This window comes from Sylvia atricapilla, chromosome 5, assembly GCF_009819655.1.
Source record: "Sylvia atricapilla isolate bSylAtr1 chromosome 5, bSylAtr1.pri, whole genome shotgun sequence".
Taxonomy (NCBI): domain Eukaryota; kingdom Metazoa; phylum Chordata; class Aves; order Passeriformes; family Sylviidae; genus Sylvia; species Sylvia atricapilla.
Genome location: NC_089144.1, coordinates 10,306,741 through 10,322,355, shown reverse-complemented (window position 1 = coordinate 10,322,355; position 15,615 = coordinate 10,306,741). Strand labels below are relative to the sequence as shown.

The window sequence follows — 15,615 nt, the reverse complement described above, 5'->3', positions numbered from 1 at the left end:
GGGGCAGCGGCACGGCAGGCGCGGCGCGGCGTGCGCCTCCCGCACACATGGCACGGGGGCTCGGCCGAGCGTCAGCTGAGCGCCCGGGGGGGCGGCACCTCCCGGCCCCGGCTGGAGGAGGGAGGGGAGCGGAGCGGGGGTGGGGGGGGGAGCGGCCCGGCCGGACCCCGGCCCCGCTCCGGGGGCAGCGGCGTGCGGAGCCGGACCGCGGCCGGTCCCTGCCCTTACTGTGCGGGGGGGCGGCGCCGTGCGCGTGCGGGGGGGCGGCCTCCCGCACCCAGGCGGCCCAGGGCTGGCCCAGGAACGCCTCGGGACTGGGCACGGGCCGCTCCAGGGCCGCCATGGCGCCGCGCCTGCTCCTGCCTCCTTGTTGCTTTTCCCGTTTCCTTCGGCGGCGGCGGCGGCGAGCGAGCGAGCGAGACACGGGATTCGAGAACGCCGCACGTCATCCTCGGGACGTTCCGCCGCCCACACGGGGGTAGTGTCAGCCCCTGCTCCCTATCAGATCGGGCTCCCCGCCGCACACGGCGCATGCCCGCGCCCCCCGCGCCTGCGCCCCGCGCCGCCGGCACCGGGCCCGCGCCCGCCCCGAGGGGCGCCGGAGCCGCGCGGTGCCCGCGCTGCCGCCGGCACCGGCCCGGCCCCGCGGAGCGCGGCCCGCCCGGGAGCCCCGCCGGGAAGGCGCGGCCGCCGGCCGTGTGCGCCTCGGGGCCGCGCGTCTCGCAGCGCCCCGCAGTGAGTCCCTGGGACGGGCTGGCGCTTAACTGCGGCACGGCCCCTCCGCGCCCCAGCGCGGCCGCCAGCCGGACCCGGAGAGCGGGGCTGGGGCTCCGCCGCTGCCCGCCTTCCAGCTGCGCTCCTGTGGATCACCTATAGCCGCAGCCACAGCCATTTTGTTGTCCAAATGCCGCCTGATCTCTAGTAGGCTTCGTCTGTTTGCAAATGGGATTTTTCTCGTTTTGGTGTTCTAGGCTACGCTGCAGAAGCTCTGAACTCGCAGGTCTGGCTACTCTCAAATAATACCGAGGTTTTCATCTCGCTCTACATAACCTGTGGGACGTACATGCTTTTAATTTAGGATAGGCTCATTTTTGCTTATTTCCCGATTGAGGTAAGAGTAGAAAATAACCATGAAAATTTTTATACTCAGTATGCCTGCTCTGGGTTAGGAGTTTGAGCGTAAGCCTGTTGCTTCAGCTCACACCTATTAAGCCAAATATAAACGCTCCCAGTGAAGGGCTTGGTTTCATTTAAGCGGCCTCATGTAGTGTCTTTCATACAGATCTGCAGCCCCATTTGGGGTGGTGATGGCTGAAGTTAATGGTTCAACAGACACTTCCCAGAGTGGCGATGTGAGCTTTGCGTGGTCCCATCCCTGTCCTGCATCTTTTCCCAGACACTGGTTCGCTTTTTGCTGGTTCAAAGCGTTGTGAGGCACTACTGAAGTAGAGCATGGAATTAATGTGGACTCAAAAAACCAGACAACCAAAAAAAAAAAACCAACCCAAAACATTTCAGGCCTGCTCAAAAGTTGGAGCTGTGGCCAGAGGGGCAGGACAGGAGTTGCTGAAGTCAGCACTGCTGCTTGTCAAGAGGTGCATGGTGCTCCTCTAGAATGGATTTAAGTAAATTTCTCACAACTTCATTAAGACTAAGCTCTTTGCAGTGCTAAAATAGCTAAAGATTTGGGGCAAAGGACAGACACTTTTTGCCGTATGTACATTGTCAACACACTCTGCCTCTTCCAAAGAGTAGCTGGAATATGAGTCCCATCCCTATACCCAGAGGTGAACCTAAAAGCTGTAATTCCGTGTGGCCTAGCCAGAGTGCCTCCAGTCAAGTAAGCATTAGCTACAAAGAACTTCAGTAACATTATCAAAGAAGCAGAAAGCTCACCAAAATACCCTTCAAATAAAACCAGGCAATCACAGCAGGCTTGTTAGCAACCATCGTGAGGCAGACATAGGATGCATGACCTTTCATAGACTACACGTGTGATTTCCAGAAGCAGGAAGGGTAGTTGTGATGTAATTAATACAAAGCCCTGGCAAGATCTATTTGGGAATGTGATGTGCAGTTCTATCCACCAGTTTAAATTAATCCAAAAAAAAAAAAAAAAAAAAGTGTGGAAAGGGTTATGAGAAAGATCAGAGGAATTAAGATTCTATCATTTGAGAAGAATAACAAAATTCAGCTGGTAGTGAATATGTTTGATGTTTTTAATTATAGGGACACATAATCATCAATGAGGAAGAAAAAAATAAAGAATAGACGTAAATTGCTTATGTTGAGGTTGAAAACTGCCTACTGTACTGAAAAACTCTTTGGTCAGGAATAACAAGATGGAATTCCTTAGAAGGCATGATAAATGACATGAACTTAATAGTTAACCATGTTTGACACTTTCATTCAAATTCTCTGCAAGATAATGGAGCAAATGTCTTGACAGTGGCCAAATAGTCTCATAACTAGAGTTCAACTGCACAGCTTATACCATACCAGTGGTGTGATTACCCAAAATGTGTATCTGGAGAGAAGATACAAAATAAAGGCATGTGGGCACCCATGAAATCCCCATGGATGAAAACCAACATCAGATTTCAGGGAAGTATGGATGGCCAAACACCTAACTGACATTAAACACTACCACAGGATACACAAGTAGTAAAGCTATTCCTAACCATACAACTGAGGAAAAAAAGGTAGGGGTAAAGTATTTGTAAAGTATTTAATATAAGCTGCCTCAAACCAAGAAAAAAAAAGAAAAAGAAAAATAGTTTCCAGGTTTAACACATGGCACTGATCTACATGCTGCTTACCATGACACACTGCAGAACTACAATCTAGGTTCTTAACAGAAACAGACCGTATGAAGGAAAATTAGCATAAAACCAAAGATTCAAGATGTACCAATTCCTTCGTAAAAAGAAACAATCCAGTGAGTTACAGTTTAAGAGGAAGGTTTCCAAAGCCCTCCCCAAGGCATTTCTTACCATATGTATTCATCAACAGCATTATCATTAAACAAATGGTTTTACAATCAGAATCAGAGGATCATTAGGTTGGAAAATACCTTTAAGATTGAGCCCAACCATTGACCCTAATTTCATCACTAAAACATGTCCCTAACTGACACATATGCCCAGCTTTCCTGTGAGCAGCATCTTTTGTTTAAAGAGTGTGAGTTCTGTGTTGATTATGTCTATGCTGCCTCTATGATCTGCACCAAGAAATAACACCACCCCTGAGCAAACCAGCTGTCAGTTTGTCACCATTATCTTGTAGAGTACAAGTCCTGAAGCTGCAGAGAAGTATCCTCATCCTGCACCAGGACTTCTCCCCAAGAAGACCTCTTATTTCACTTCACATTGGTGTCAAATAAACTAGTGTATGTTGCATGGTCAGCTGTGATTGTCTTCCAGAGCCTTATAGCAAAACAGAAAGAGAGCTGATCTGACATCCTAAAAGTTTTCCCATTTTTAGGAATATATGTAGTTCTGTCTTGTGAATGTGTACTCGAGCTGCAGCTTTACTGTAGCAAGACCAATCAGATGATTTCTTCTTCCCTTCTCCTGACATCTGCTTCCACAAAATTCATAGAAAGACAAACCTATTTAAAACTTTCACTCCTCTTTGAGATTTATTTTAATTAATTAGTTGGGCCAAAATTTATGGGTGGGGAGAAAAAAGAGTGAGGGAAAGTCACAAACATGATCACAGAAGACTTATTTCCTTAGGAAATCAGTAAAAAAGCTGCACGTGAAAGTGCAGATTAAACATCCTCTGTTTTGTTGTTGTTTTTTTTCCACCTGCTCACCAATACAGAAATTTAATTCTTCTACGACCTTGAAGAAGTCACTCTGCTACAGAAAAATAATTAAGTCAGTCAGGAAAGGTCCTTGTTTCCCTCCCTGGTCCCTGAGGATTTTTTTAATTTCAATTGCCAAGCAGAAGCTTCCTTTTTTATGTGGTTTTTCAGAATTCAAGATAATGCAGCCTCGATTTTGGTTGCAGCTTCTGAATACTACAGTGACCCAATCATAAAATGGTGTTAAAAAAGTAAACTATAAACAAATCATGGCCTTTAATTAATAAATGGCAAAATATAGATAAAACCTCAACTCCAATCTTTTTAATCCCTGTGTCATTGGTCTTCTAATAAGATGATCTCCAAATGCAAGCTTTTTGCCAAGTAACCAGAAGATAAAAGTCCTATGTTCCTATACCTACTTATTAGAATTATAGTTAAAGACTTGGGCTTTATAAAAACACAGTAAAAGTCATGACATTAGAAGAGATCCAAAGCTGCATATCAATCTTTGGCTTGTGTGGAGACCAATCCAACATTCTCATATAATTTTCAGGATCTGAATGTGAAGACATGACAAACTAAACCAGCAATTCTCACATGTGGCTATCAGGAACATCATATGTAGTCACCATGTACAAATAAATAATGACATGATTTAACTTCAACTGTACTGTTGTACACAGAGAAAATACCTTGAGAGTGCAGGGGGTGCATGTGTAGTCACAACAACAACAAAATCACATACACCTGGCAATATGTGCACCAGATGGCTTTAAACAGGCTGCAAAAGTATTATAAAAAAACAGCTGTATAAGGCCTCAATATCATAACAAGATTATAAACACATGATGCTTGTGACAAAGTCATGATTTAAGCAGTTTGGCAGGAGATTCATAAATACTTCCCAGGATCCTGTTTTGCAATGGATTTACCACAATTGTGATTTTGTCTTACATTGCAGAAATTATTACATAGCAGACAGTTTTATGAACCCAGGTATCTACTTTGGTGGAAATGGAGCAGTAAATGAATCACAAGATTTTCTTACAGATAGTCAGTGATGGAGTTTGCATAAGAAAAGCGCCAGCAAAGGATCTGGCTGTCACTCACAAGGGTGCAGAAATTTTAATCCTTCAGCATTTCAAGGAGTGCAAAACTAACTTGTATGTTAACTTGTGTGCAAACTAATTTTATGATGATGGACTTTTACACTCGTGCTGATTTTAAACCTGTAGATTATCTATTTGCAGTCATTTATTTGCAATCTCTCTTTCCACAGTGGATAAATGAAGTTCCTATATAATGTTAAAGGAACACCTCAGGTTACCAGGGGAGTTTGTATTGAGAAGGTGCCAAATCCACCAAATGGATTGTCCTGCATTTCTCCATCAAAATGGATTCTGGAATGTTTTAAAATACAATGTAACATTCTAGTGTGATATGTGATAATTAGAGTAGCTGAATTCATGAAATAATCTGGATACTTTAAATGAAGTCCTACATTTAGGTTCCTGCAAAAAGATGTATACAGGATGGCCATTAAAACAACTCAGGAGTTAGCAAGCCAAATGTAGAAGTCACTATGAGCCAGTCTCCCTAGAGCCACTCTGGCCACAAGTGAAGTCCCTGTACTATTTCTGATCTCTTTGTAATTTCAGAAGGTGTCTCAAACACTATGTGAGTACCATCATAGCAGACTTGAGCTAGAAAACTGTATTAAATAGACATTTATAGCAGAGAAATCTATTTTTAATGTCCTCTGAAATAACACAAGAAAAAAAAAATCTGAATTATGCTTTCGGTTCCATCTTAGCCAAAGAAACTAGCACTTAAAAAAGAAACAGTCAGAAAAAATGGAGAACTGAAAAAGAAATTAGAAGTGAGATACTCTTGTATCCCAACAAAAAGATGTTTCTCAGAAAAGGGTTGCAGATTAATTCATGCAAAACAAAACAGTGCTTGAAACACTACAGCATCGCTAGTCAGATGAAATGGGAAATCTAAAGGGAGGTGCTCTGCACAGGACATTGCACAATTAGGTAACTTATTACATTGAACTTTCTGAAGTTTAAAGAAAAAGTTATACCAAAAATAAGGCTATGAATTAGAGATAGAAATCAACAGTTACTGCACATTTGAAACCCAAGAGAGTTATGCAAGCACTGTGAAAAGAGTTTGCACATCCTTTTGCCCCAGTGCCTAAAAGTTTGTTCTAAACAACTTTTCTCAAGTGTTGGTTGTCACCTAAATGCATTAATTTACTAGTGTACTGTCTTTTCCACAGGATACATTTTCTTTTCCGTTTTATTACCATGGCTGGAGTATTTCTTGCACCAACTATCAGTGTACCATTGGCAGTCTTTATGCAGTGTGGAGATATATCCTTACTGAACACCAGGACTTACCAGTTGCTTCAGAGAAGCAAAACAGTTTCTCTTTTTTTCTGCAACAGTTTCAGGTTTCAGCCGGGAGCCTCTGAGAATTCAGTTTCTGACCCATCTCAGTTGCCAATATTTTCTCTCCCTCAAAAATATTCCGTATGTCCTGACCTTCACCAAACACCTGACCATCCAGTCTCAGTGCTATAATATAGCCTGTATGAAATATGGATCTCAAACTCCCTTCTTAAAACACACTACCCAGAGCCCCTGGTCTAACACTTCATCAGCTGCTCTTGTGGCAAGAAACTGAGCATTAGACCAGGTCAGAGGAGTACATTCACTGAAGAAGAGTGAGGATTAATGCAGATGTTTTGGAAATTGGAAGACGTGAATGACAGGTCAAAGGGCACTTGCTAGGCTAAAATTGAGTTTGCCTGAATTGACAGGTACTCAGGAAAGGTGACAGACAAATTGTTTTAAAACATCATCACTGCATGTTTCTTAATGTTTCTTAAAATTATTAAACATAAACACTGATGCAGCAGATCACTTGCATTGTACTTACTAAATATTCATCAGTTTTGTTTGTTGTTTGGGTTTTTTTTTTTTTTATTTTGAAAGAGGTTTTTTGGTAAATAATAGTAACTATAATATTCTCAAAGGCCATATCAAGATTTTAGAGGAAGGTGCTTTACCATCCAGTTGGGACAGAAAGGAAGAAACTTACAGGAGTTCCCTGCATTTTTGAAAGACAGAGCAAAGTTCTTTAGATTTTGAGATATAAAACCTCTTGGGGATGGAGGAAGTTACCTTGCCTCAGTATGAAGTCTGCTTTCAAATAGCGTGCTGCTTTCCTGTGCTTTGCTCTCTCACAATGCCCGTGTGAATAACCAAAACCACAAAACATGAGTCCCCAAAGATCTTCACACATTTCTCGTGAGGTAAGCATAGAAATATTCTTTCATTAAAAATTAAGTTTGCCCTGATAAATAATGTATATTATAACTTTCCATTCACCAGCCATGTTTGCATGTTGGTGGCACACAGCAGCAGCTTCCTGCCTTTCCCTCATTGCATTGGAGCCGATTTTCTCCTGTTCCTTCTCAACACAAGTGCCATATTTGTCCTGTTTGTATCCCTCATTTTCCCAAACACTTCCCTTTTCTGAATTTTGTTCCCACTTCCCTGTCACTTTACCCTAACCCTGCATGTTGTGTTTTCATCTCCTGCCAGGTTACTGCACTGAAACACCAGTTTGGGGCCTGTTTTTCACTCTCAGCTACTCTCTCACCATCCTCCCACTAGGGCCCAGCTGCCTCACCAGAGGCAACCATGTTTTTTAATAGATACTGCCTTGTTTTTTATCCCCTACTTTGCAGTTAGGAGACTTTCCTCTCCTTTCCCATGTCTCCCTCAGTGGAGGACACATCTCTCCCAGTCCTGAGTCACCTCTCCCACAAGTGAGCTGCCTCTTCCATCACAAAGCTGTTTGGAGTTGCCCTCTTTTCCTCTCTAAACGATTCTAAACGTGCAGGGATCTGCCTCCTCTGCCATCGTTTCCCACAAGTGCTGGTGCCCTGGCTGTCCCCCTTCTCAGCAGCTCACTGATCCCCACTGTAAATAAGGCCTCATCTCTGGCAGGGCCAGGTGCTGTGTGTGGTGGGCTGAGGGGAGGCACCCACAGGCTGCCAGAAGATTGCAGCCTGGGAGAGATGTCCCTCAGTGTTTGGGAGTCACTGAGTGTCCTTCAGCCCGGCTGTGGAAGTTTGAGCCCAGCCAGAAAAGAGGTTCGAGTGAGAGTCACACTGCTGCACCTTTGGTAAGGTCACATTTGTCCCTGGAGCAGTGGAGAGCAGACAGGGCCCAGCCTGCTCACATGGCTCCCCAAGCCCTCTCTGCTTCTATAAGCTGGCTCCAATCACACCTTGCTCGAGGTTCTGAAATGTTTTGACAGTTGTTATGGCATGTCCTACTTCCAGCTCGTACAGGAAGCAGACATGTTGAAATCACAGAAGAAAGCAAGCCTGTTCATCTTGTATTTCTGGCTGAGGCTGTAAGTGGAGTGCCAGAAATCAATTGTGTCTCATCTATTATACAAGGAATTCTCTTGTAGCTCTTTGCATCATTGTGATAACTTTGCAAGGAGCTTTGTCCCAATAAGATTCTCCTTATAACCTGGAAGAAGTCAAATGTAGTATGTTTTGATAAGCACTGCGAGTTCTGTACTCTGTCAAAATGGATCTCGAAGGCCTCAGCAGCAACTGAGGTGTGTGCTGTGTTTGCCAACTAAATGCACCCCAAATAAAAACTATGTGTGATGTTTAAGCATTGACTTATATGTATAAACCTCTCATGGGCCACGCTGAACTTCTACCATCAGACTTCACCTGCCCTTTGCAAAAGCAGTGTTGGTTGCAGAGACCTGATGTGGATGGACCTTAGTTATGATCTCACAGATTGAGTGAATTTTTTTAATTAAATCCTCCTCTTAATGATAAAAATACATTATCCTTTGCTATTTTTTGGAAATCTGTGGTTTGACAGTACTGTCCTGAGGCACTGTTTTCTTTAAGCAATCCAAGCATAAGCATACTTCTAATAATACTTTGGGTTTAAATGGAAACCCAAAGTTTTTCTTCTGGTAAAGAAGACAAAAGTTCAGACATCAATAAAAATATCCCATGTTACTTATGAAGGGTGCATACTTCTGAAATGCCTATGAGCTAAGACTGCAACTTCGCAGGCTCAGATTAAGTGAATCTTTGTACATCCATAGCCATCAAACATTTTAACTGGCTAATAACATCCAGTGGTACAGATCTGTGCAGTGAATTAAATCTTGTTTTATAGATACTCAGCATATGACATCCGGAATATGTAAAACTTAAAAGACTGTTGGAAAGCGAGCAATAGTGGTTTAGGGACAAAAATTAACTAAAAATCATTACAAACCAGCATTTGAGAATCTTGTAATTCAACTTCAGATACGCATTTGATCCAAGATTATATACAGAACTGGCTGTTGTTTCCCAAATCTTTTAATTGATTGATAAATGTGCTTTTTGTTAAGGAGACAGCAGGCATCTGTGTGTTCCCTGTCTGTGTTTAATTCTGCCAAATAATATATAACAATAAGAACAGGTGATTTAAAAATACTCAAACTCAAACCATTTAAGTAAGCACAAACTCCTCTTCCTCCTGGTATGGAATTGTAATCTTTTTCTGTGTGTACTATATCTGAGCTCTTAGAATTTTACTTGCATTCATATTGACATTTAAGGATTCTGTAGTGATTTGATAATACAATGTCTGTTTTTCCTTCTGCACTAAGAAGAGTATTGGCACTTCATCTACTGGTGACTTCAAAAAATTACACTTGTGGCCTGTGATATAGGCAAGTTGGCAAAATGAGAATGCTTTATGTATAGTGGGCTGAAAAGTTTTGCAGTAGATTATTTGTCTAAGCACATATTGGCTTTCAGTTCTCTATAAAAAGGAGTGTCTACTTTTCTGTTTATAGAAGTGGAGCCCTTTGTCTGTGCCCTCACACATCATCATAATTAGCACAATTGATAATACTCACTGAAATCAATTAGTAGCATAAGCAGTGGCATTTTACTGAATTATGTGTGCATGTCACAGGAGAGTTGAGTACTTCTGAATATTTCTAAAGTTGTTTGTAACCAATGGAGCAAAACTTAAGTCATGCTCTTATAAAAAAATATAATATTAGAGGTTGTATGGTAACAGAGTGAGTTTTTGTGGTGACAAGACCTAACAACAGTGCCTTGATTAACACAATATATCATAGCAGAACAATAGGAATTGAAATCGAGAGATGAGTCTACATTGGAGGGGTTAGAAATGGTCTTGTATGGAGGACTTACAGGTGAGTATAGCCATGAATCTGTGTCTTCTGGATTTGTAGAGGGAAAACTTGAAGGGCATCTTGGGGTTCTGAAAGTGATCATATGTGGGTGAATTCCTCCATTTATTCAGGGTTTGATGTTTTTGCATATGGAAATTTTTACATCAGCTGACAAAACCCCCTCAGTCTGTCTTTGTCAATCTGAATCTTAATGTAGCCAACTGTTCTGTTCTGTTCTCACACTACATTTGTGGTGTAAGAGTCTAAGAGCATGCTGTGTCAGCCTTGGGATTATTGGTCCTAGATTTTGCAAAATTTCCCATACACATTTTTAAAACAACAGCAGATAATTATGAGAGTTGGCAGATGCCACAGACATAATTGTTTTCAGCAGCTACAATAGATGTTTTAAAAACACTTCCATATTCAAACCTTTAGTTAGTTCAGGGCTAGTGAAATACAATCCTTCCTATTGTCTGCTGCCCTCAGGACATCCTCTAGGGATAGCAACCAGCAGGACCTCCCTTTTTCTAGCTCCTCATTGCTTTTCACCTGCCTGGCTCACCTTTTAGATCACTGCTCCAGGTAATTTGCTGGGCTGCCTCTCTGATCCATTGCCTCTACATCTGTCTGGACTTTGCAAAGGCTACAGAAAAATCATGCCTCAAAATAACTATTCCATCAAAATGGAACCATGTCTGGAAAGATGCTTGAATGCAGCAGCATTTTGAAAAGTAACATGGATAAGAAGTTCCATTGGCACCAAAATATTATGTGTTAGTGTTTAAGCCATGATAATGATGTAACTGTCACTTTCCTGTGCTTCTCTCAAACTTGACCTGACCTGACCTGGGATTAAACAATCAGAAGTGTTGTCACTATAACATGTTTCTCATGCTCAAAGATCACAAGGAGGCTGATCTCAGCACACAGCAGAAATGGTTGGAGTGGCAGAAGGTAAGCAATGGTACACGTGTGATCTTCACTGATGCATTTATACCCATGCCCTGCCTGCAGCACACGTGGCTACACATTAGTGAGATTATAAAGTTTTCCTTTCTTTTGTATTCTTTCACTTCCCTGCTCTGTTTACCTAAGCAGCAGGAGTCATCCTAACTGTTGTTAGTTGGGAATAGATACAGAATGTAATACATCTTCTTGTCCCTCAGGAAAGACATTTGGTAAATTTGGAATGAGCATCTAATTCTCTCCAGCATGCTTTGAATGTAAATTTGGAAAGAGGAATTTCTCAAATAATTATAGTTTAAATGCCGAATTCCAAATATATTTATTTTCTTTGCTTTTTTGTTGGCGCATGTTGCACACATGCTGGAAGAGATTTCTTTTTTGTGGTTGCTATGGTAAAAAGCAGTCCCCAGTCCTTTTACTTAAAATCCATGAACTGCAATTAACTGTTTAATGTTGTAACAGACAACAGCTCTAGTAACACCTTAACAGCTTTGAGCATGATACTCCCATCATCTCAGCAGATGGTGATTTTTGGCATTCTGTGTTTTCAGTTTATTCTTTTCCTTTATAATCCTTGCTATTATATCTTCTGACAAATGCTTTTGGACTAACTTAATTGCAATTTGGTTATACTGAGGCAGCCCTTGGATCTTTTTGTAATTTGTTAAAGGTGACCAATATATGAAAAGAAAAAATTATGTGTGTATCCCCATCAGCAATTATAAAACCAGATTTTGAAGTAAGAATCTGTTTCTTCTCATCTGTAACCATAAAAATAGTCTTGAAACATGCTTAGTCTGCCATAGGACCTCTTGGTCTGAACAGAAAAGGAGAAAGAAATTATTCTTTTGTGAAGAATGTGTAACCCTGAATATTTGTCAAGAGTCTGAATTAAATAAGTTACCAATTTCAACTAGTTTTACTACAGGGAGTTGCCCCTTCATTATTATGTCTATAAAGATGGAGACTGAATTTCTCCTGAATTTTGCTCATTGTTTTAAAGATTTGTGACTAATATAAATCCTTTTAAACAGAGAGTTTCAATTAAATAAAAAAAAAAAAATCCAGCTTTGCCAAGATGTTATCAAAAGCAAGATTGCCTTGTGAAGCTGTTTTTCAACTACTCTTCCTTTTTCTCCCATATAATGCAGTTGTATTCCATCTCTAATTTTTTTCACCAAGAAGTAAATTCTTTGGATTTAAAATCAGCACTGTTCTCCATTTTACTCTTTAAAGAGATTTTATGTTTTTAGCAGGCAGAACACTTCAGATGTTTAATTCTGTAATACAAGACCAAATAAAGTGGTTTTAGTACCTTTAGCAGCAGTATTAGCATTTCTTCTTTTTTAGGAAAAGAAAACAAGAGGGGAAAGGAAAAGAATAGTTTTCCCAGAATCATAACAAGATAATATTGCAGTTTCAGGTTTTAAAATATGAATGTCTCATTCACAGCTATTTCCTGGCTGACTCCAGGTTTCTATGATTATTATTTATTCAGTGCTGATAGTGTGCTTGACATTGTGCAAATATAGAAAGAGATATTCATGTGGACTATCTGCCAGGATTTCCTAGCTGTTAGTGGCAGTGTTAGCCTCTTTAAGCAAAAGCTTGAGGCTGTCTTTAAAGCAGAAATGCTTATCCATCCTGCCAACATGCAGCTTCATACATCTGACCGTGGGAAACACTGCTCAAATGCACAAGGCTTTGGAAGGATGGACCCAGTGGAGTTTAATTTAATTAGTACAGCAGCAGTGTGTGGTAGCTCTAACTAATCAAACCTTTAAGACCAGTCATGGTAATTTTAAAAGCTGGTAATTTTTTAGGGAATGATGACTGGGAAGAATCAATCCTTCTGATTTGATGCCTAGAGAACCAAAGAAAGACTATTTGCCTGGATACTGCATAGTTTAAAATCCTTTGTCTTCTGTGAAATCCATGAATTGTTTTGTAATTTGTAGGACTTACTGATGGCCTGTGTACTCAATTCACCTGGATAGTGGTTGTATCCCTTGAGTTGTTGCTGCCATTTGCAGACAATCCATTGCCAGACTGACATCTGCCCATGGCTTTGTCAGAAACTATGTATTCCAAATTGTAGCACTGAAGGCTTTTGTCCAGGATTAATTTCTCAGGTTAGGAATATTCTGCCAGGAAGAAAAAAAAAAAAAAAAAAAAAAAAAAAAAAAAAAAAAAAAAAAAAAAAAAAGTGATAAAAATTAGTCTAAATAGTCTAAATGGAAGGAATGTTTGTCTTTTTATTAGAAATCAATCTTTGGGTTTCCTTTCCAAAGGAGCCATTGAAAAATATTCTAAGGATCTTTACTGACACTTCCTTGACTTTATGCATGCAAGAGTAGAAGGTTTGCTGTCTGCTGCTTCATAGATGAAGAATATTTTTGTCGTGATCACTTATAAAAATAGTAAAATGCCCCAAATCCCACAATATAACTAACTTGCAGTGAATGAAAGGTGGAATGCAAATACTTGTCCTTGTTTTCTCCCTGGCTGGGGTAACCATTTCAATATCTGATTATTTAATTATATTATATCTATAATTATAGATAATTATCTAATACCCTTACCCCAGCAGAATGAATGGATGATGACAGTGAGCTTATCTCTTTGTCTGAGGTGGTGATACCACCCAAGTTAACACTGAAAGGCCTTCTTAGAGCAACACAAATCATATCAAAAAGCTGTATCAAAAAGCTCCACATCCAGAAGTTTGCACATCCGCCACGTATAGTAAGAAGCAGCCAAACCAAAAAAAGATTTGTAGAAAAATAAACAAATCTCTGAGGAGCTTGAAAGCTGAAATCAAATATCTTGAGGTCAGTTCAGAATTGCGAAGAAAGTTAAAAATGGATATATCAAATCTGATACATAAATTACAATTTTGTTTGGAAAAGGAAAGACAGTGCTCAAATTTCCTTGCCTCTCCACCCACCTCCCTCAAATTCTTCCCTTTAGCTTTCAAGCAGTATATTTATGCTGAGCAAAATTTCTGGTTTGCATTCACAGGAAAAGTTTTAATTAATTCTCATTTTACAAATCCTCCACAATATTTATTGAAGAGATTGGCAAATTCCAGGAAGTTCACCCATCCCAGAAAAAATAAGTTTTGTAAACAAATCTGGCAACAAATTTATTTTAACAGCGGCAATCCTGCTAATCTGTCAAGATGTAGTTTGTTTTTGACACTTGATTAAATCTTTTTCCTTAAGAAGAGAAAATAATATGCTACAAACAAACCATTTAGCTGGGACATGGTGACTGTCCCTCTGCTATTTTACAGAGCATTTAATTCAACAGAAGAAAGCTAACAGTGTAATACTTTAAAAATAACAGTTTAACGCTTTTTTTTTTTTTTTTTTTTTTTTTTTTTTTTTTTTTACAGAAGCAAGGCTAAATTTCTGTAGTCACAAACAACAACAACAACATTGGGAGCTTCAGGGCCTTTAAAACCCATTCTTGGTGTATCCCACAAACTGGACCAGCCTTACTCCACATCTCTGAACATACACAAAGGGTGTGTTTCAGCCTGTATTCCACAGGAATTTTTTTGCTCAGACCCCTATTTCCTGGCCATTTGTTCCTGTACATATCATCCATTTGCTCAGTTCTTATCCAGCCTCAATTAATGGATCCCATTCCCTGTGCAGCAACACCAGCACTTGTGCAGGTGAATTAACCTGAGACAGCCCAGGTTGATATGACACAACTGAGTGGACTGTGCAGCTTAGTCTGGTTTCATCAAGAAAAATGTCCATGGCCAGAAAATTTTTTTTTTTTTTTTTGCAATGAAACAGTCTCAGATATTTGCAAATATCAATAAACCAAAATGGGCAAGCCCTGCTGTTTGCCATTAGTGATTGAAACAAATGACAAATAGGTGCTGATGTTCAACTTAAATGGACATCATCCTTCTTTGCACTAAGATTTCATCCAACTGGGCTGCTGGCTGTTTTGGATATTTTGGAGTGTTCACCTCTTGATTCTTAAAGAGATTTGGCCTGTCGTCTCACTGCTGCTCCTTAGCACAGGAAAATAATTTGTGAATCTATTTTACATCACAGCTTCATAAGACTGCATGTCCTGGTGTAAAGGCTCAGCTGGTTCAAATGTCTGTAGAGTCCTGGCAGTTTGTACCTGTAAATTGTAAAACCCGCCATCCATCTTTCCTGCCACTTCCCCAGCTCCTTCAAACTTTAAAAGACTGATCCACATCCCACTGAAGTCTGTGAGAGCTTTCTCTCAGTGCTGGATCCAGCAGTACGCAGCCTCTTAAGAACAGCAATTAAGATATTGAGCTAATGTTAGCAATCCTTTCCTGCCTGCCTAGAACACCCAAACTGTCTGAGTCAGGCCTCGTTTCATGCAAAAGCCTGAGGAAATCAGTTGGGTATGTGTTGCATCTGAAAGGTCAGACTGTGTCCCCATGGACCAAGAGATATGGGGGAGTTCCAGAATTTGCTGCCAATTTCTTGCTATTTATTTCTGGAAGCTGTTAGCTTAGATTTTTTAAAGCTAAACTTAGTTGTGGGGAACTGAGATGATAAGAATAAGGGCTTTGGAAAGTCACATTT

At 40.7% G+C, this 15,615-nt stretch overlaps 2 protein-coding genes across 4 annotated transcripts in view; both read right to left on the bottom strand.

The window, feature by feature from the left end:
- ATXN7L1 (ataxin 7 like 1) overlaps positions 1 to 484 on the bottom strand; it is a 112,478-nt gene extending 111,994 nt beyond the window's left edge. For all 3 annotated transcript variants that reach the window (XM_066318677.1, XM_066318676.1, XM_066318678.1), the window contains exon 1: positions 229 to 484. In XM_066318677.1, coding sequence (XP_066174774.1) covers positions 229 to 343 — 115 coding nt within the window. In that variant the 5' untranslated portion in view covers positions 344 to 484. The remainder of the gene's footprint in view (positions 1 to 228) is intronic.
- Positions 1 to 15,615, bottom strand: part of SYPL1 (synaptophysin like 1) — a 362,670-nt gene that overhangs the window by 286,861 nt on the left and 60,194 nt on the right. The gene's annotated exons all lie outside the window — the stretch shown is intronic.